Source organism: Mercurialis annua, linkage group LG5, assembly GCF_937616625.2.
Source record: "Mercurialis annua linkage group LG5, ddMerAnnu1.2, whole genome shotgun sequence".
Taxonomy (NCBI): Eukaryota; Viridiplantae; Streptophyta; class Magnoliopsida; order Malpighiales; family Euphorbiaceae; genus Mercurialis; species Mercurialis annua.
The window spans coordinates 18,873,088-18,895,316 of NC_065574.1; the positions used below are offsets into that span (position 1 = coordinate 18,873,088).

At 33.2% G+C, this 22,229-nt stretch overlaps 1 protein-coding gene across 1 annotated transcript; it reads left to right on the top strand.

Moving 5' to 3' along the window:
• The first annotated feature begins 1,662 nt into the window (after nucleotides 1-1,662).
• On the top strand, nucleotides 1,663-13,330 carry LOC126680579 (heat shock 70 kDa protein 17). Its single transcript, XM_050375724.2, has 14 exons — nucleotides 1,663-2,526; nucleotides 2,608-2,840; nucleotides 3,855-4,014; nucleotides 5,618-5,863; nucleotides 6,056-6,192; nucleotides 6,320-6,644; nucleotides 6,764-6,925; nucleotides 7,171-7,245; nucleotides 7,397-7,497; nucleotides 7,619-7,688; nucleotides 11,438-11,494; nucleotides 11,768-11,829; nucleotides 12,814-12,886; nucleotides 12,955-13,330. The coding sequence occupies exons 1-14, from the start codon at nucleotides 1,765-1,767 to the stop codon at nucleotides 13,108-13,110; spliced, it is 2,619 nt and encodes an 872-aa protein (XP_050231681.1). The 5' UTR covers nucleotides 1,663-1,764; the 3' UTR covers nucleotides 13,111-13,330.
• Nucleotides 13,331-22,229: the final 8,899 nt, after the last annotated feature.

The following is a 22,229-nucleotide window of genomic DNA, read 5'->3' on the forward strand; positions in this document are numbered from 1 at the left end:
TCATATGGTTAATCTTTATTATATAACTTTCATAACCTAACTTTCCGCTATCTATCTAATGAGGAAAAAATAGTTTAGCCTAAATGAATTAGTGATAAAAAAATAAAAACGGCTCAGTATACTTTTTAAATAGGCCTAATGCCTCAAAAAACCTCGACCTTAGCCCCTTTCCAATCCTACTATAACGTTGAAAACTAGTCAATTTTACCCTATTTCGCATTTCTGTGTTTCAATTGTACATTGAAATATTAAATTGACATTTTTTTCGTTTGGAAAAAAATAAAAAATGTTCTCCATGTCTAGCATATATTAATTGTATATGTTAAAAATTTATTTAGATTTAGTTAAGTTAATTAAGAATTCAAATTAGTTTTAATTTGATTATGGTTTTTAGTTAGTTTTTAAAAATAAAAGACTTATTTGTATTTTTTTGAAAGGAAATAAATTTAATTTTATCTTTACACTTAGTTAATTAAATGTTTTTATCATTTAAATAAAAATAATATGAAAAATTAAAAATTTAGGGTACAATTGAAACGAGAAAGTGCGAAATAGGGTAAAATTGACCAGTTTTTAACATTAGGGTAGAATTGAAAAGGGGTTAAAAGATCGGGTTTTTTTTGAGATATTATGCCCTTTTAAATATGAGAGATTAATATCTTAAATTTGAGGATTTAAAATTGAACGAAGGATCATTTTACCCCCTAAACTTAGCACAAAGTATCAAAAACGTCCAAATTAGCAAAACAGGGTCACTTTTACCCTGAATTTTGTCAAATTTGGTACAAAAACACCCCTCCCCACTCTCACCTATGAGAGTGAGATACACTCTCCGGATTTGATAGTGGTTTTGCATTCCAAGGCAGTTTTTGATGTTAAAAAGTTTAAAATGATCCTAATTTTTGTTTAATATTTTAAATTAATACCTAATAATTTAAAAAATACAATTTAATCTTTTTAATTTTTAATTTTATATATTAAATTAACCCTATATAATCTATTTTTACAGAAAAAAGATTAAGTTTTTTAAAATTTTCGTTCTCAGGCCTCGCCTAAGAACGAGGAGCTGCTGCTCCGGTGGAGGAGGAGCAGCTCCTCCAAGAACATATCACGATCTGTTCTTGAAGATGAAGAACAGACCGCAGATTTATTCTTCATGTTCAAGAACCCAGATTCATTCTTGATTCAAGAACGGACCCGGCGAGGTGGAGAAGCTCCTCCTCGCCGGAAATTAGAAAAAAATTTAAGTTTTTTTGAAAAAGTTCGAAAAGGCTCCTGTATTAATTAGTGTTTAATTATAATTAATTGGAATTTAATTAGTGTAGATTATGATGTTTATAAAATATCACTCTTCAATTAAGGTGCCACGTCAGCATATGGAGGTTTTTGAGCCGGTTTTGATAAATTCGGGATAAAAGTGATCCGATTTTGCTAATTTGGACGTTTTGATACTTTTTGCCAAGTTGAAGGGTAAATTAATCCTTCGTTCATTTAAAATTCTGAAGTACTAACTACGTGTAAGTAATAAGGACAGCATCACATAGCGTCTCAGATCATTCCACGTGTATCTCATATCTATTTGTCCGATTATTATTGGCTGAATTTCCTGGCACACATTCCACGTCAACACTATTACTTTTCATAATTCCCCCAGAAATTTCTCGTCAACCAAACAGAAAATAAACATTTTCTTCTCGAAAATACAGAGGAGCTGCTTTGATTTTCACTCGCAGTTGCAGAGAAGGATTTTGTTCGTGATCGACGATGAAGTTATTGAAGTTAGCGTTAATATTATCATTATCACTACTTATTTTAGATGTAAATCCATCAGAATCAGCAGTATCAAGTGTAGATCTAGGATCAGAATCCCTTAAAGTAGCAGTTGTCAACCTAAAACCAGGCCAAACCCCAATCTCCATAGCCATTAATGAAATGTCAAAGCGGAAATCCCCTGCTTTAGTTGCATTCCACTCAGGAGCCCGTCTCCTGGGTGAGGAAGCAGCCGGAATCACAGCCCGTTACCCTAACAAAGTCTACTCACAGCTCCGTGACATGTTAGGGAAGCCCTATAGCCACGTCAAATCATTTCTAGATTCAATGTATTTGCCATTTGATATTGTGGAGGATTCTCGAGGCAGTGTTGGTATCAAGATTGATGATAATGTCACTGTTTATTCGGTCGAGGAAATGGTGGCTATGATTCTTGGTTATGCCATGAATTTGGCGGAGTTTCATTCGAAGGTGAAGGTGAAGGATGCTGTGATAAGCGTGCCGCCTTATTTCGGACAGGCGGAGAGGAGGGGGTTGGTTCAGGCGGCTCAGTTGGCTGGGATGAATGTGCTTTCTTTGATTAATGAGCATTCTGGTGCTGCTTTGCAGTATGGCATTGATAAGGATTTTTCTAATGGCTCTAGGCATGTTATTTTTTATGATATGGGATCCGGTAGTACTTATGCTGCTCTTGTTTATTACTCCACTTACAATTCCAAGCAGTTTGGGAAGACTGTGCCTGTTAACCAATTTCAGGTACATGTTTTCTTTCACCAATTTCGTTTTTTTTTTATCTATGAAACGTAATTTAACTAATTTTGGTGAATGTTTGTTCAGGTAAAGGATGTTAGATGGGATGCAGAGCTTGGAGGGCAACTTATGGAAGCAAGGTTGGTGGAGTTCTTTGCGGATGAGTTCAATAAACAAGTTGGAAATGGGGTTGATGTCAGAAACTCTCCCAAGGCTATGGCTAAATTGAAGAAGCAGGTCAAACGTACCAAAGAAATCTTGAGCGCAAACACAATGGCTCCAATATCAGTTGAATCTCTCTATGATGATCGCGACTTCAGGTATTTTTCATTCTTCATGACTTTAACTTGAATTCTAAGTTTATTTTGAAGTTTATGTATAGCAATGTGTTTATATGCGGGCATTGTTGAGCCATTTTGCCCTTGGAAATGGTATACCGGCATTGGATGGATTGGATTGAATGTGACCGGAGCGTATGAGTGACTGCTGTCTTTCATTTTAGTACTCTTTCTTACCCACAAAGATAGGCAAAATTGGGTTTGCACAATAATTAAGAAATAGAAATTAAATTGATTATTTTTTATTAATTTCCCATTATTACCCTTAACATAATTATCTAGATATTCTAAATATTTGTAATTATATATTTTAAAACCATCAATTGCTTGTTGGGATTAAAATTAATTTTTGAAATACTAATTTAATTTTAATTTTTGTATTGGATAAGGTGATAATTAATGATGAATAAGAGAATATGATAGAAATGGTTAACATTAATGAAGGGCAAATTGGTGTTTCAAGTTAACCATTCAAACTAAAATAGCAACTTAACCTATATTTTGGAACATCCGAAATAGAAACTTGCCTATCTTTGTGGGACAGAGGGAGTAAATATTTAGCAAAATAAACAGTAATATATGGAGAATATTATCACATTTAATCATCAAAACACTTGGTGAACATTGTTTGGAGTGAAAAGTACATAAAACTCATAATACTAGAAAATTTAATAAGCAAATTAAAGGAATCTTGCCGTACTCTGTTTTTGTTTTTTCACACTTTAATTAAAATTCATCTGAATTAGCCTCCATATTGGTTGTACCGGTTGTATCAGCAGATAGACTGTTAGTTTATAATTTGTAATACCGAAAGTAGGAAACATTGTTTTGGTCTTCAGAAAATTCAGACACCCGCGGGATATCAGGACCATGCATTCTTTTCATTTATTGTGGGATCACAAATAGGTGCTGTTTTGTATCATAGTTGCATCAGGTAAAATTGACTTGACTAAAATGCTAATGCTGATATATGTGTGTTGATTTTAATTTTTTCAGGAGTACATTAACACGTGATAAGTTTGAAGAACTCTGTGAAGATTTGTGGGATAGATCTCTTACCCCTCTCAAAGATGTGCTTAAGCATTCAGGTTTGAAGGTGGAAGAGATACATGCAGTAGAGCTTATAGGAGGTGCCACCAGAGTGCCCAAGTTGCAGGTTGGTACTATAACTATTGTTTTTGAAGTGCTGGAAACTGATTTAGCTCATATCAATAATTGAACATTGAACTCAAAATTATTGTTAAAGGCGAAGTGGGGTAAGAATATGATCTATTAATAACTGTGGGGAATGCCAAATAACTCGTGAAGCAGCTAGTTTGTCCTTCTGTTTTGCTCAAATTATATTAAAGATGTGTTTGCATATATTATTTTTGAAAATTTCCTGCACTCTGTTGGGAGATTAATGTGACCCTCAATATCTACATTTTATTCCAAATGTTTACGTATTTTTAATTCACAGCAGTTAATGTTGCAAGATCATCGCTGAGTGCTTGGTTGATAATCTACACATTATTTTTATGATGGGAACATAAAAGAATAAGCATATGCATTGTTTTTTCATCTTCTACATCTCCCAAAATTTTACACATTACTTGTTAAGTGTAGCATTAAAAACTAGTAATCAATTTATTGGTTGGTAGTTAAGCCCACAAACAACTTTTTTAGACTTATAATTCCTTTTCAGCAATACCCCCAACCAATGCAAAAGTAATGTGACTTTTTTTACCCCAAACACATACATGTCATTGCATAAATTATATTGAAAATTTCCTCCACGTTTTGCAATTTGGTTATCCATGTGTTATTGCGAATCATAATTGAATTGTGAAATGTACTAAATTTTGTGAGGATTGCATATTTATCATGAGTTTTTACTCACAAGTTGGTGATTTGTGCGTAGCTGTAATTTTTGCTGCCTTGAAATCTACAATATATTAAATTTCTGAAAATAAGAAAATTACCAAAATATCCTTGGTTTTTGAATTCCTGCAACAAAATAAATTTCTTTAACTTACTCAAATTCCATCCACCCTCTCCATCATATCTTACATAGTTATATCCCAAATTAATGCTTGAGAATTGGATCCTTTTTTGGAACAACTTTATTACACATATTGCCACTTTCTTTCCCCATCAACTGGAACATTTTGGACTGGATAATAATAATGGTGTCCATACTTCTAGTACCAATTACCCTTTTGCAGGTTGGATGAGTTATTTTGAATTTCTCATGTTGCTCAATTTTTTTATATCTTGCATGTGGTGTAAATATTTTCGTTAAATGCAATCATGCCGTTTGTACTCCCTTTCATGCAGTATGTTGCTTTTAGAGCACCAGTTAATGTTATCTTAAATGTTTGTCTGTGTAACATCGATTTTTGATATCGAAATGTATTATATTCCTGTATGCTATTTACAGTGAATGCTGTGTGCTATTTACATTGTTAGAGTAAATTCTTTTGCAACTGATTTGATGCCTGGATAGTTTACCATTAATATTATATATAACAATTCAAATGTGCTTGCAAAAATTAATTGAGCTTTGATTTGATCTAAAAAGTTGAGGAACTAGTTGGGCCACCATGGCTACGGTTCAATAATTTCCATGCGGATGCATTAGGCTTGTTCTTGTATAAAATCATGTTAGATTTTATACGGTGGCACTTTAGCCAACTGATTAACAGCCACAGTTGGCCAACTATTGACTCTTTACTTTACGAAGGCAGCATACAAATAATTCTGACATTTAATTATAACAGGCCAAGATCCAGGAATTTCTTGGAAGGAGTGAACTAGACAAACATCTTGATGCTGATGAAGCTATAGTGCTCGGTGCAGCACTGCATTCTGCAAATCTGAGTGATGGAATCAAATTGAACCGTAAGCTAGGAATGGTTGATGGTTCTTCATATGGGTTTTTTGTTGAGTTAGATGGGCCTGATCTTCTCAAAGATGAGAGCACTAGGCAGTTGCTTGTGCCAAGGATGAAAAAACTGCCCAGTAAGGTAAAAAGCGTTATTCTATTCATGATTTTTGTCTAAAGTGAAACATGGTGGTAAAACTCATAGTGCTTGAAATCGTAGTGTGTATCTGTTTTCTGATTTGGTTTACAAGCGAGGAAAAGAAGCCATTTTGATGTATTAGCTCCATGAAGATTTGTGCATTTTAAGTTGATATGGCTATTTGATAATTTACAGATGTTCAGATCCATTGTTCATGATAAAGATTTTGAAGTTTCACTTGCTTATGATGGCGAAGCCATTCTTCCCCCGGGCACACTCTCTCCTGTGTTTGCGAAGTATTCTGTTTCTGGACTGGCAGATGCAAGTGAAAAGTAAAGATTCAAGTCCTATTTAGACATCTACCATATTTCAAATTTTCTGAGTTATTTATTACAAACTATTTTTCATGCAAAATGATCTGCTGATAAAATATTTTTATCCTTTCTTTATCGTGTCTAGATATATGTCTCGAAATTTGTCCTCCCCCATTAAAGCAAGTCTGCACTTTTCTCTTAGTCGAAGTGGAATTCTTTCTCTAGATCGAGCAGATGCTGTTATTGAAATATCAGAATGGGTTGAAGTCCCTAAAAAGAATTTGACTGCTCCAACCGTAAATATATCATCTGAAAGTGTGGCCCAAAATACTTCAGAAGAAAGCACTGAAAACTTGCATTCTGATGGGGCTCTTGGTAATGCAACTGACTCAAATATTGAAGAACCAATTGCCACTGAGCTGGGTACAGAAAAGAAGCTGAAAAAGAGGACCTTTAGGATTCCTTTGAAGGTAGATAATTAGCAGCCTCAGAACTCTCTAGCAATCCTTAAGAAACCTTTTTTCTTTTTCTTGTTTTGAGTATTTTCTTTCATCTTATTGGGTTTTTTTAACTTTTTTATTTTCTATAGATTGCTGACAAGACATCAGGATCTGGAATGCCTCTTTTAGAAGAATCTTTGGCTGAAGCGAGAAGCAAATTAGAGGCATTGGAGAAAAAGGATGCAGAGAGAAGGAAGACTGCTGAGCTGAAAAATAATTTGGAAGGATATATATATTCAACTAAAGAAAAGGTCTGACTTATTGAGCTGCATTAAAATTACCGAACATATTAAAATTTCTGGTATTTTTTACTTGTTTTGCTCCATATTTTCCTATTTGTATTATTTTTAGCTATGCTTCTAAGGAATGTAGGTATTATTACCCCTCCTCCCCCTCTTCTCCTTTTCTTTGGCCAGTTTGAATTATTTTATATGTGAGCTCTACTTGTTGATTTAAATTAATTTCTACTATTTCTGATGATTGTTGGTCATACCAGCTTGAAACATCGGAGGAGTTTGAGAAAATATCTACTGCTGATGAACGTAAATCTTTTATTGAAAAGCTTGATGAGGCAAGTCTTTCTCTTCTTTCTTTTTCTTTTCCTTTCTTTTCTCCGTCTACTCTTCTTGTCCTTTTATGTTCTTTTTTTTTCTCATTCTCTAGAATTCAGAAAGGCCTGTCATCATATAAACTTTTGCCAATAACATTTTGTACTGTTACAGGTGCAAGAATGGCTATATACTGACGGTGAAGATGCCTCTGCTACTGAATTTCAAGATCGCCTTGATTTATTAAAAGCTATTGGCGATCCTTTATTTTTCAGGTTATAATGAAATATCAATTGTAGCTCGGACCTGGGACTTAGCTCCTCTGAAATGAGCTCATGTCTTTTGTTTACTATTAAATTTACGGGTTCAAGCTAGCTGATGAATGTTTTTCTCCAGATATAATGAGCTTACTGCACGGCCTGCAGCCATTGAGTTTGCACGAAAATACCTTACTGAGGTGCAACAGGTACTAGGTGTATTTTAATTTGAACAAACTTCAACCGTCTTATTATGCCAAATCTAATTTAGATTAATATGAATGTGCTGTCTAAGCGATAGCAGGAAGCTAATTGACTACTTGGTCCAAACAAATGCTTTCATCTTCTATATTTGTTCGTTTCTTAACTTTTTGTTTGCCCAATCATGCTATACTCACCCATAAGTGTTGATGCTATGCTCTTTTTGCTTGAGAAATTATTGCCCTTTCATAATAATCTTATATTTCTCAGTGAACAATGGGTTTTAAGCTGCACCTTAAATAGAAAATGTTTTAAAGGAGTGGAACAATGAAATAACTAGTATTAAAAGATGAAACAGATTTAGAACTGAATATTAATAAACTAGGGATACAACAAACAAATAGTGTTTATTGCATACAACCGTTGCGCCACATTATTTATACAAACCAATGAGCATTTGCAATAGGGAATCTTCTAATTATTATTATTTTATCATTCAATTTTCCACATGTCTAACGCACTATTGGTTTGTTGCACAACTGGCATGGCGCAAAGGTTGTGTTGTATAATTTTCCACAAACAAAATCATAATATGTTAGTTGCCTAAGTTGGTTATATGAAAAATTAGAATTCAGGAAAAGAAATTGATAAATCTAAACATCGGCCAGAACTAATATATTAATGTGTATGATAAATCCCAACTTTGAATGGAAAAGCTCAAGCCAGATTCTTCTGCTTCAAAATATCCATTTAATTTAGCTTATTGATGTAGGACAGATATGAGAATTCTGTTCTACACATGTTTGAGTAGAAAAACAGTGGAAGCAAATATCTAGAGTGGGATTTTCAGGCCTGAACACTATTAAAAACAAAGATAATAAAGAACATTGTGTAAGAATCACACTCAAAGGAGTCCAAGGCAATCGCCTGTAGTGGCTGTGAATTGAATCAACACAACTCAAAATGGTATAAACCTGAACTTTTAATTTATTCTCAAAATCTAAAAACTTAACAAGACTAACCCTTTGCTTGGTTCAGTTAATTGTAGTATTCATTTCATTTGCTAATGAATTTATTTAGTATTTATTTGACATAAACATAACTAATTTTATGTAACTTAAAGAAAAGAATTAATAAATTTTCAATTAAATCAAATAGAGCTATATTCATTTACAATTTTTTTGTTACAAAATTTTGTGAAATTCATTTGAACCAAACGCACTGTACGTATTTACACAGAGAAAATAAATCCTAAGACTACTAGAGTCTAGAACTAGTTATAAACCAGGGAAACATATACTAACCATTACTAGAAAATTTAGGAGTTCTTTACTCCATAATATAGGATTAAAATTCTTATTTCATAGTTCTTTTGATGCATCATTGTCCCCTGGTTGGAGAAAACTCAATTTTGAAGTGCCTAAGAAGCCTAAATGCCTTAGGCTTCCACCCTTCCTTCTTGATCATTGACAGCAATTGAAATACTTCAAACCTCCGTTTCGGTTCAATTAAAAATCGTTGGGCATAACAAAGTCAGTTTTCTCATCATGAGCAATAGGTAATTCAAAATCAGCATTTCTTCCTCTTTGGAGTTTTCAACACCTAAAATATCATTCTTTGACTCACCGATATGTTGGCAGTCATCTTGCAAAGGCTCTATTGGGCTGTCGACTATGTAATTCTTCCTTATTTCAGTCAGACTTTGCAAATTTTAGAGCAGATTTTATTGTATAAGGATTTGAGGTTTCAAGATTTGATTTTCCGACCCCCTTTCATGTTACTCAGCTTGCTGTTCAGGTTCCTATCGTAGTTGTAATTGCTGTTGCCCCTCATCCTTGTGGGTGAAGTGTTTCAAGCTGTTCTACTGACTTTCTACTGTGCTGCCCAGAAATTTGTGCATACAGGTCTACTGTCTTGACCTGCTGTTTCAATTTTTCTTCACTTTTTGGAGCAATAGGCTTCATATTTAGAAATGTTGTCTGGTTTAAAACCTCTGCAGTCTGCAACCCTTTGTACTTGAAACCCTATTTCTTCATATCTCTTGAAATCAAGACAACTCATGGGTTTCAAAACAACAGTATTCGGACAGAGCAAGTGTTATCCATGATATTATGATTCACACCCATCTCATAGGGGATGGTTGACCTAAAAGAATTTGAGTTATTACTTGTATGGTAATAACATCATAATATACACTATCACTATAACCGCCATGTTTAATACTAACAAGGGAATGATGTGTTATCCAAATAATAGAGTTGTTAATCCAAACAATTTTATATGGGTGTGAATCTGGTTTGGTTGGAAATAATCAAGAGTTCAATTGTTGACTCTGACACTACATTCATGCAACCTTCACCATCAATAATAAGTTTCTTTAACTAATTACCAGAAATCACAGTTTGAATATGCAAGTATGCTGGTAATCTTTTTCTTGACATTAAAGGCTGCACGGACATGTCCTAAAACAGCCCTAAGAGAAATATCAATACATAGCATATATTTTCCTTGAAGTTTTCTTTTAATCTCTTGCTATGTATTGATTAGTGGCTGTCTCAGTTTTTCAATGTTAGCGCTCAACATGACCCCACCATTCAAATTCATCAATGGAAACCTCACCTTACACTCATCATTGAAGTTCTACCAATCAGATAAAGATTCTAGTATTAATATTGTAGTACCTCATTGCTGACCAAATTAAATCATTGATCTAGTAAGATTTCATGTGGTTATTGCAGAATTTCTTTTACTTGCTTCGATACCAAAATTGATGTAGAACAGATTTCTCAATCTGTTCAACGTATGTTTGAGTAGAGTTGAATTTCAGGTCTTAAAACTATTAGCAAACACAGAAAAAAAAGATAAATGTTCTAAGAAGCACGCCTAAAAGGGTTTGGCACACCTAAAAGGATCAAGACAAATCACATAACAGTAAGCTGATCTTTTTAATTTATTCTCAAAAATCTGAAAATAAAACAAGAGATTACTGAGTTATAGAGAGAAGAAATCCTAATATTACTCGCGAAATAAAATAATCCTAATTTCTAACTAGGAAAGTAATAAACTAATTTCTATTTATGGAGCAATAGTTAAAATGCGTGCATAATTTAGAACCATAATTAAGAATTAAATTTCTTAAATCTGACTAATACAACTTAAATTTTTTCTATGGTTTTGAAATAGTGATGGGATTGAATTTCTTAAAATAGTAATAACTGAAAATGTATGATAACTTTAGATCTTATATATTTTTTTGTCCAGAACTTTATGAATGTTTAAATTAGGGAAAGTGGGAAACAACTTGTTGATTGAAGGGAAGCTTAGGGGTAAACTATCCGATAAGTATATTTGCGGAAGCTAAATGTTTGGATAGGAGTATATGGTTTATCATACGCTTTAAGATCTGAATAATAAGAGGAAGTAAGAAAAAATATTAAACTCTTCTAAAAATCACATCTAGAAGGGTTTGGGCAATTACTCATAGAAGTAATGGAAGGCAGTTTGCACTAGATTATGATAGTTTTCCTTCTAGGTCCATTGTTGATTTTCCTGTAGTTTGCTGGTAACGTGTATATTATATTTAATTATGTGTAAGTTGTGCATCAATAAACAGTTTTTGTAGATCGGAGTCAAATGAATTTTTTTTTTTGGAAGTGGAAGTTAAATGATTTGCCTGCAACTATTATATTTTCTATATGGGCAGTGGTTTGGCCTTTTATGGCAGAAAATAACCTTTCTTTTTGGTGTGTGCTCACAGATTATACAGGGCTGGGAAACAAACAAACCATGGCTTCCAAAGAATAAAATGGATGAGGTGCTTTTTCAATATAATGAAATCTTTGTTATTGTTATTGTTATTGTTGTTGTTATTGTTTATAATAATAATAATAATTATTACTATTGAAACTATTATCATTGTTGGTATAGTTATTAATAATATTATTATTGTTAAGGTTGTCGTTGTTGTTGTATGGTCATCATTGTCAATGTTTTTCTTGTTTTATTATTATTATTATTATTATTATTAGTGTTGTTGTCATTGTTGTTTAGCTTAAGAGATTGTTATTATTCTTACTGGATTTTATAGGTTCATAAGGATGCTGACAATATAAAGAGTTGGCTAGACGAAATGGAGACTGAGCAGAAGAAGTAAGTTCTTTTCATGCCTGTTTCTGTTATTAGCGCTGCTAACTTCTTTTATGTTTCTATAAGTATTTAGCCCTTTTTTATATTCGTCTATGTAATTATAGACTTGGAAATGCATATTCACCTCTGTTATTGAACTCATTGCTTCAAGTCTAAGGAAGCTGTTACATGTGCTGTGTTTATTTTTACTTATTTAGAATTTCTGAATCTTTGTGCATGATGATAAAAACTACATAAAGTTTGAAAAAAAGGTATTGTCAAGGATTATATATTTATAGAATAAAGTTTGAGAAGCACAAACCCATATGGGATCGGGATCTAAACAAAGTTATTTTCAGAAATCCAAAATAACTAATCTAGAAAAAGACATAAATAACAAAGAACAAAGTAATCATAGCTAAGTAGCTATAGTCGGATCCTATTTTTATTCTAAGATCCTAGTTTGTTTGTGGTAAAAAGGGCTTTTACTGAGAAGACTGAAATATGTTTGTCATGTGTGATTGGATCAAGGTGTATTGTTTACAACTCTGTATGTATCTTTGGTGTCTTGGCATTTGTCAATGCTATAGTAATGGTGTCATTTCCATCATTTGTTTTTTGGATATTATAATTTATACAGGATAATCTTTTGATTTCTTAAATTCAGCAATTTTGATTTGGCTTGACAAACTCATCATCTTTATAGTAACTCTAGCAATCTATGTGAAAAGGATGCTGGTAACTGTTTTTGTCACATGGAAATCACCGAATTTCTGATTTATCAGTTGGGATTTGGCTAGCATGGCGGGAATTCTCAACTTTTTCCAAAATGAATCTCCAACTTCACAAATGCTTTCTGCTTAGAAATAGAGCAGAGTGTCATTCTAAAATTCTGTTGAATAACTAATAATTGATGTGGCTAGGAAAACTCAGTAATTTGGTAGAGATAGAGGAACTGGAGGGGCACACAGTATAGTATAATGTTTTGTTTTTGGTATTTTTGTACAGGACATCAGGATTCAGCAAACCGGTATTCACATCTGAGCAAGTATACTTAAAGGTGTTCAATCTTCAAGATAAGGTACATTTTGTCCCTATCTTTTTGTTAAGACTGACTGAATAGAGGAAATTAAATAATATTTTTTCTAGGTTGCCTCTGTCAACAAAATTCCCAAGCCAAAGCCTAAAGTTGAAGTTAATAAAAATGAAACTGATACCGGGGGCTCACAGAACACTTCCAATTCAACTCCTGCAAGCGACGAATCCGAAAAAACCAACACGGAACAAACTCACGATGAGCTGTGATTAAGGACACTTATTGTTTAGCGTAATTTGAGTTAAAATGAGAAATATACAGCAGAGATGGATTGGTCGCTGCGAATTTCAATTTTGGAAGACTTGTAGCATAGCAGAGATATTAGGTTAATCAGCAGTTCTAAAGTATCAAATGTATTGCCCCTTCCGCTAACTGTAACATCTCTATTATTATTATTATACCCAGCCTCTTATGGGTGTTTTTTGGTAATCTTTGTTTTAATTCTCATTCTATAGAATTTACCGCACATCTTTCATTTTCTTAAAACAGTAGCTTTCACATATTTATATACATTTTGCCTATAAAGTCGTCGTCGTCACATGATGGAGTTTAGGGGTGTGTGTTGGTTGGTTCGGTAGTAGGATATGCAAAACCAACGGTGCCGATTAACCAGGGAATCAATAACCAAATTGTCTATTCTTTTTTGCAAAAACCGAATGATTTATGAAATTTAGTGGTCGGTTCGATTTGGTTTCGGTTCAATAGGATGATTTGGGCCTTACATAAAGCCCATATAAAAAAGAGGAATTTGCACAAAACACTCCTTTTTTTAACTTATTTGTTCTAAATACCTCAATTTCAAAAATTTACTTTTTTACTCTATTTTTCTATTATTTTTAGTTGTACCTCAATTAGCAAAACAACTTATTTGTATTTTTACTCCCCTACTTTTAAACACATGCATATCTCATTTTTCCTTTTTTTTCTCTCCTTTTTTTCTTTCCTCGTTCTCTTTTTTGTCGTTTTTTTTCTTTTCTCTTTCCTTTTTCTCTTTCTTCCTTCTCATTTTTCCTTTTTTCTCTTTTCTTTTTCTCTCTCTTCTTCTTCTTCTCTCTCTTCTTCTTTTTCTTCTTCTTTCCTCTGCAACTTTTTTCTTCTTCGTTTTTTTCGAATCTGCTTCTTCTATTTTCCACATTATACAAATGAATTCTAAAACAAAAAAATTTGAATAAAAAAAGAGTTTAAGAGATAATATGATGGTGATAGAGGAGAAAGTTCTTTTTCTTCTTCTTCTTCTTCTTCTTCTTCTACTTTTTTCTTTCTATGTTGTTTTAAATTATTATACCATCGTTTTTTGGAATTTTTTACAACTTTTTTTGAAAAAATCGTAATGTTCTTCATTAATGATATTTTGATCTGGTTTTCAAATGTTTTAAATTAATTTTAGAAATCGTTTGAAACTGTTTTCTCGAAACTGTTTTATACTGTTCGAAACCTTTGTAAACTGTTTGAAACTGTTTTATACTGTTTGAAACTGTTATTTTTAAACTGTTTGAAAGTATTTTTTAGAAACTGTTTTAGACTGCTTGAGATCTTTGGAAACGGTTTGCAATTGTTTTATACTGTTTGAAACCTTTGTAAACGGTTTGAAACTATTTGATACTATTTGAAACTGTTATTTTATAAACTATTGGAAAGTATTTTTTAGAATCTGTTTTAGACAGTTTGAGACCTTTGTAAACGGTTTGAAACTGTTTTATACTGTTCGAAACTGTTTTTTGAAACTGTTTAAAACTGTTATTTTTAGACTATTTAAAAACGTTTTTTAGAAACTGTTTTAGACTGTTTGAAACCTTTGTAACGGTTGGGAACCGTAATTGAAACTGTATTTGATACCGTAATTGAATTTAAGCGAATGAAACAGTTTGCAACTGTTATATAATTTTTATTACGTTTTAAACTATTTAAACATCTCGAAAATCTTTGAAACCTAATTAAACATACTAAAACTGTAAAATAATTCGATTGAACAATTCTATATCCTTTTTTTCACTGAATCCACAGTTTTTATTGATCGTAATGTATGAATTTGAATAATGAAGCATTAATTCGAAAATATCTGACAGAATATTGAAGAAGAAATAGTGAAATTTGAAAAAATTTGAGATCTGAAAAAGAAAAGCAAAGATGAGATGAAAATTTTGAGGAGAAAGAAGAAGTTTGTTATGATAAAAACAGCTGGAGTAATTTTTAGGTATAAAACAAATAAGATAGGGTATAAAAATAAATGGCTGACACGGATAGGTATGTAAGTCAAGTCCAAATTTTATGGTAGGTAATTGCTAATACTTTTCTTATTTAGGTAATTCTCTAATTCTCTCTATAAAAAAACCAAATTTCAGTAAAAGCCCATTCAATTCAAACTCATACATTCAATTATAAAATTCCTTAAGGCACCGTTTGGATTGAGGGTTTTTAAAATCTATAGATTTTAACAATATCGATGGATTATAAATCAATGTAATTTAAATCCATAGATTTTAAAATTCCATCGTTTGGATTGAAAATAAAATCAATGGTTTTTAACATTATTTTTGGAAAAAAATAAATAGTATAAAAATCCATCATTCATAAAAAATAGTGGATTTGGACTTTCCCACCTAGTAGGTGGGAAATCAAAACCCTAAAAAATGATGGATTGTAGAAAATGAGGGAATTTATAAATCCATGAATTCTATCAATTTTTTTTGAGGCAAACGATGGATTTTGTCCAAATCCATTGATTGTTTAAAATCCATCGTTTAGAATCCATCAATCCAAACGGTGCCTAAATATTTATAATAGTCAAATGTTCCCCAAATCCCATATACATACAATTATACAGATAAAAAATTACAGCAATCAAGTGTTAAGAATGTACATTGCTTATAAATATACAATTTACTAACTAGACACTTAACAGAATATACAAAAATTATACAGATTCATTTATAAATGCAAAAGACTGGCAAATGAATCGTTTGTTGTACTTGTCCATCAAGCAGGAATCAATGAGCAGCAGCAGACAACAGTTACAGTGGAGATGTACAACTTAGAGTTAGATTAGAAGAAAGCTGAAAAAATTAAAACAGAATACAACAAAACAAGTATAAGTTTTAATTTTCAAACAAGCAAGTTTTGAAAGCTGTTAAACTACACAAATTTTGAAAAATGGAAATTTAAATTCTGCAATTTGCAAACCAAAAGGAACTTAAAAGAAAATGGGACTCAGAAATGTGTTTATCATTTCATTTGTAAAGCGATAAAATGATATGGTGGCTGAAAAAGGTGCCAAAACATCATACCAGAATACTGAAGGCCTCACAAAATCTGAATGTGGTGGAAAGAAATATGAATCAGTTTAAAAGTTATAATTTCAAAAGTACTAAAAGCAGTTTAAAAGTTACGTAACAAATTAAATAAAGAAGTTTGACAATTTTAAACCATAAGTTAAACTGTTTCAAAATAGCTTGAAACATTTGAAAAGAAATACAAATTTTGAATTTAGAAAATGAAAACTATATTTAAATAGCTTGTAACATTTGAAAACAAATAGAAGTTTCAAAATTAGAAAATCATACTTAAATAGCTTGAAAAATATTGGAATAGAAATAGAAGTATAAAAGTTAGAAAATCATACTTGCAGTTGTAGACAAAGTCAGCAATTGCTTTACTTCCATCAACATATTCTGACTAGAAGGGACAGGGTCAGGTACAAATTGATCCTTAGATCAATTTCAATTCAGGAGGAGCACGGACAAAAATCCTTAGATCACTTTCCATATATTTAAGGGACATGGACCATGCAGGCATTCTGCTTCCACCAGAAGGTCCAAAACACATTATGTGTTTTCAAAAAACAAAAAAGCAGCATTTGCTTGATTCAAGTTACAGGTGGACCAACATTTGACAACTCTAGATTAACAAGTAAAAGTAAAGAAGTTCAGAATAAAAATGTGAACTAAAGAAAATAATTGAATATCAAAATACAAAAAACAGAGTGCATAACCTTTCTCAAAAGAGTTCAATTCATCCAAGCATTCTTCAACAACAAGAGGGGCCTAACAAGCTCTCAGCCAATCTTGTGTGCAGATTAAAGCCTCCACCAATTTAGGAGTTAAATAACTCTTGAAAAAAATCAAGAACCCTTCCTCCTGTACTGAAGGCTGACTCAGAAGCCACAGTGGAAATGGGAACATCGAGAATATCCCTAGCAAGCATTAGATAGAATTGGAAAACATTGAGAATTTTGCTTCCACCAGGTTAAAACCTCTAATTCATCACCATCTTCTACCAAATCCTCATTGAGGTATAATTCTAGTTCACTCTTTCGAGAACTTGAAGTTCCCATTTCCAATCTATGCTGCTTGAATCTAGCCTTACTGACAGAAGCAGGTTTTCTGTTTCTAGTAGAACCAGGCACAAGAGAGGCTAAGGCATTGCCTTTTTGAGGTTGAGTCAACTCAGAATGAGAACTCAGACAAGATACGTTGTTTCCACCACATTCATACAAAGTAACATACTCTTTACACAATACAGTTAACTCATCAACCACAGATTTAAACAGACTCCCACCCTTTCAGTACCAAATATGATTTTCAAATTTTATTCCATTCCCTCCAACTTAGAACTAGGATAAAAAAAATATAAGCAAAGAAAATCAACATATTCATTTTTTCAGGATCCCCCCAATACTTATCAAATTTGGTTTTCATTTTTCACCCAAAATTCTGACCTCATTATCATCACTCCCAATCATATCACAAAACATTACATTTAAATCACATATTTCTTGTAAATGCATATTAGCAGTGACATATAAAGAACCAGATATGCGTAAAGTGACAGTAAAAGTGAGATAGACAATCAGTAAACTTTCTAACCATTTCCCAATCAATGGCATCAGGTACACTTTGTTTCAAATCAATTCTAAAAAAAGACTCATCCTCATCATACTTTTCAAAAGCCTTTAACAAGCATGCAAATTGGTTTTAATGGTTTTGAAAAGGTTAAATTCCAACGAGTAGGCACATCAAGACATAAACATTTTTTTTGTTTCAATGCCAACAAACTCAGCAGCCTCTTCGAATTTTCTCAACCTAACAGGATTATTTCTGATATATCTAACACAGTCTGTCACTTTTTTAACAGAAAGATTCAAATCTTTTAAACCATCACTCACAACAAGATTTAAAATGTGTATAATACATCTCATATGCAAATACTCCCCCTTAGCTACCCTAGTCCCCCATTGTAGTAATTTTTTCTTAAAGGCAGAAACTGTTGTATCTTTGCTACTAGTATTATCCATAGTGATAGTAAATATTTTTTTAAGACCCCAATCAACCAAACAATTCTCTAAGCATTTAGATATGTATTCACCTCTATGGCCAGTGACAGGCATGAATGTTATGATATGTTTATGCAATACCCTGAAATAATCGATCCAATGGCAATTAACACACATGTAATTAATTCTCTGAATACTAGTCCATGTGTTAGTCGTTATACTAACCCTTTGACTATGATTCTTTCAAAGAACTTTCAATTTTAACCTCTCCTCTGCATATATTTTAAAGGAGTCCCTAGTCACAGTCCACCTAGAGGGTATGATTAACCTTGGATTGGCATGTTCATTAGTCTTTTAAACTCTATCTACTCAACAAACCTAAATAGAAGTTCATCAATAATGATCATATGACATACAACACCCTAATAGCATCTTGACTATATTTCCAGGCTCCCACAACAACATTATGATCAACAGCATTCAAAAGATTAACAACAGAAATCATTGTTAACAAAGTTTGCCTAGTCTGTTTACTATGTGGGTTTTTAAGGCAGGAAAGCATGTGTGCTCTCAAATTAGAGGTCCCATTCAGTTTAGAGTGACAATTATAAACTTTAGTACAATACAAACATTAAGCATTTAGGACTCTACCATTTTCATCACAGACCTTTTCAAAATGATCACAGACATGAGACATACTTGTCATTTGCCTCCTCTTTCTTGTTTGGGAACTGTTGAGAAAAAACCCCAACTTGTAATAGAGTGGACCTAAGTCCGAGTTATCGATCCCACAAGGAGTGAATTCAAGAGTGATTATCGATGAGAATGAACTTAGTTGCGATTCAATTCGTTTAGCAAGAGAATAAGTGTTTTTCTTAATGAACCAAACAACCAACTACTAAAAACTTATGCTAATCTAGGAATTAACAAATTACTAATTTAAAGAAACGAGTGAACACTATAATAATTAACGAAATTCAAGTGATAAAGAGGTTTGGGAGCTAATAATCCTCCTAGGTCATGTAATCAAGGGTATCGGGCTTAGGGTTCTAAACGAGGACCGAGTGTTCTAGACCGCAACTCCCGCTCTCTCGAGCCTCAAAGAGCTACAAAACCGCGACTAAACGAGCTTAACCTACTCTCGTAGCACTAAACGCAAATAGAGGCAATTAACAAATAATTCACAACTCATAGGCCACCTAATTACTAACCCACTCTCATGGTGTTACTAATTAAGTCTCTAATTAATCAAATCCAACTAATAAACCCTCTCTCAAGGTGAGAATTAATTTAAGAACAATACTTAGGTAGCTAATCTAAGCAAGCTTTAGGCTCCTTAATTAGAACAATCAACACAACCCCAAAACCCTAACCCAATCATACACAACTAAGATTCAAATTAACCCCCAAACATGGGGTTTAGCCAACCATGGTGAAGATAACAAGAATTACTAATTTATCAACAAACATTAAACATCTATTGCTATTCATAATGAGTAAAAGACAATTACCTTAAGTAGAGCTTGTGTGTAAATAAGAGTATTCACTAGATAATGAAGCTTGAAATAATAATAAGACTTGTAGTAGAAGAAAAATCATAAAGAAAACTAAAATCTGGAAAATTACTTCTCAAGAACAATAAGAACAATTGTAGATCTCTACAAAAGGAAATAAAAAGTACTATATTAGGATTGAGGCTAAAAGTGTAGCATGTTTTACCCTAAAAACATAAAAGGCCTTATATAGCCAAGCCAAAAGAGGCTAAATGACAAATCCACTAGTACAAAGGTTTGGCCAAAAGGGGAAAATGGGCCCACTAGCACACTGACCCAAAAAGATTTTACTCCAGGTTTCCTTCATGTCTCGATCGAGAAGCCTTTGTAAGGATGCTTCTCGATCGAGACCCTATTTTTAGGTAGCTCTCGGCTTCTATTGGAGACCCTGGTCTCGATCGAGAAGCTTAGAACAGGAGCCTTCTCGATCGAGACCTGCCTAAAAGGTGGCTTCTCGATTTGAAAACCTTTGTCTCGATAGAGACCTTGGTAAACCTTGGGTCTCTTTCCATCTTGCGTCCTAGCTTCCGTCTTCTAGATTTCTTTGATACTTCGCCCTTTATTGATCAAAAACCTTCATAATCGCTCCGATTACCTGAAATTGCACATACACGTAATAAGGCATACAATTGCTTTAAAAACGCATATAAAACGTTCGAAGCGATGCTAAAAAGACTCGAACCGATAGGAGTATTCCACTCCTATCAAACCTCCTCACACTAAGCTCTTGCTTGTCCTCAAGTAAGAAGAATTTCTCACTTAACAACTACGGAACACAATCTTAGCAACAACTATACTCCCAATTTATGAACACGCAAATGCAACATCTAGTGTCAACAACTCACGAATCATGCAAACAAATGAGGAATGCAATAGCCAAGACATGAGGAATATGGCACTTTGAACAATTCAAAAAGTTTAATAAATCTTTCAATTGGCACTTACGAGAGCACTATCATTTAAGGGACATGCGATATTTTGGTCAACTTAGAACATGAGCACCATGTCAATCACCCAAGAGCGTTAAACACGAGCACAATTATTTCTCACATGATTTCTCTCTTTCGCACAAGTGTTTAAGGTAAGGAAATGCAACACACAATCACGGAATTCCCATAGGTTTGCTCATAGTCCTAGACTCCACTACTAGCTCGGTAATTGATAATTATCATATGGACTTGTAAGGGTTGTAACGTGGCCAAGGTTCGGGGACGGTTTAAGTTGATATGTAGGCTAAAAACTTGACTTGAAACTAGGTGATACTCTATCATCGGCCTTAGGTTAGCTTGGAATTTTGGCACATTTGAACTCTTATTGTCCTCTAATGCCCTTATTTCTTTTCTCTTCTTGCTTTTCTATCTTTTTTTTTTTCATAAACTTTATTTATTCTTTCTTTGTTTTGTTTTCTCTTTTCTTCTTAGGCATAGACTTTCGGCTTTTAAACTCGAGTTCAATCTATCTTGTTTCGTCAAGCTTCTATATTAACCTCCTCACACTAGTTTTCCAAGTCAAGTTTTGGGTGTTTTCAAGCGGAAATGGAGAATAGGATTGCTTAGGTGACAATGGTGATATCAACAAAAACAAAGTTTTAGGCTCAAGCTTGTGTTTCTAGAGGTACAATGGTAGGCTTTTAAAGTGGGATCTAAAACAATGGTTACTCCTAATGCCATATTCATCTAATCATCAATTACTCAACATTGCAATTTTGAATGGACACCGAGCAAATTCTAGGAATTCTCGGCAAAAAGACACTCACAATAATCTATTAGGCTCAAAAGTGCTCACATACAAAGTGGTGTTGTGCTCAAATGCTTAAATCAAATGAATTCATGCCAATGTATGTTCATATTCAAAGCGACACAACAATGTTCCAATCAAGGTCACACATCATGAATCCGCATCAAGTATCTCGGTCATGCCTAAAGATCATACAATTGTAAAACTTGCCCTAATGCCAACTCAACATGTCTAATTCCATTGCATTTCATTAAGCAAGCATGAACCGTAAATTGTTTAATTAGATAAAAACATTTAAACATTCATAAACCGGGAGATAATACTTGCTTTGACGAATTTTCTAAATTTGCACGGATTCTCATTCCATAATCGAGATTTCAAACAAGAGATCACGGAGGTGACTCACAAACTAAAACAACTATCACAAACTAAAACAAACTAGACTCACAAGACTCGACATAAAGCGATAAAAGCAATAAAATAAAACACACTAAAACGAGATACAATCTTTGCCAACCCTCCTCACACTATTTCAAGCTTAGCCCCTAAGCAAGAAATAAAACAAAAACAAGCAAAATTGTATGAGTTGAGTTAGAAGGATGCAAATCTCGATTTAGTCGAATTCCGGAGGTTCGGGAGAAGGAGAAGGAGTATCAATCCAAATGTCGCCCGTGCCGTTCACATAGTCACGGAAATCGCGCCCATGGCGGTTCACTTTCGCCTTCAAACGCTCTTGATAATACTCCATCTTGCGCCACATTTTCCTTTG

Bases quoted from the DNA above. Each gene is read 5' to 3' on its own strand.
- LOC126680579 (XM_050375724.2), top strand. From the start codon at position 1,765: ATGAAGTTATTGAAGTTAGCGTTAATATTATCATTATCACTACTTATT. The intron at 4,015-5,617 runs GTTGGTACTATA...TAATTATAACAG, and splicing joins CCAGAGTGCCCAAGTTGCAG to GCCAAGATCCAGGAATTTCT. The intron at 7,498-7,618 runs GTTATAATGAAA...GTTTTTCTCCAG, and splicing joins GGCGATCCTTTATTTTTCAG to ATATAATGAGCTTACTGCAC.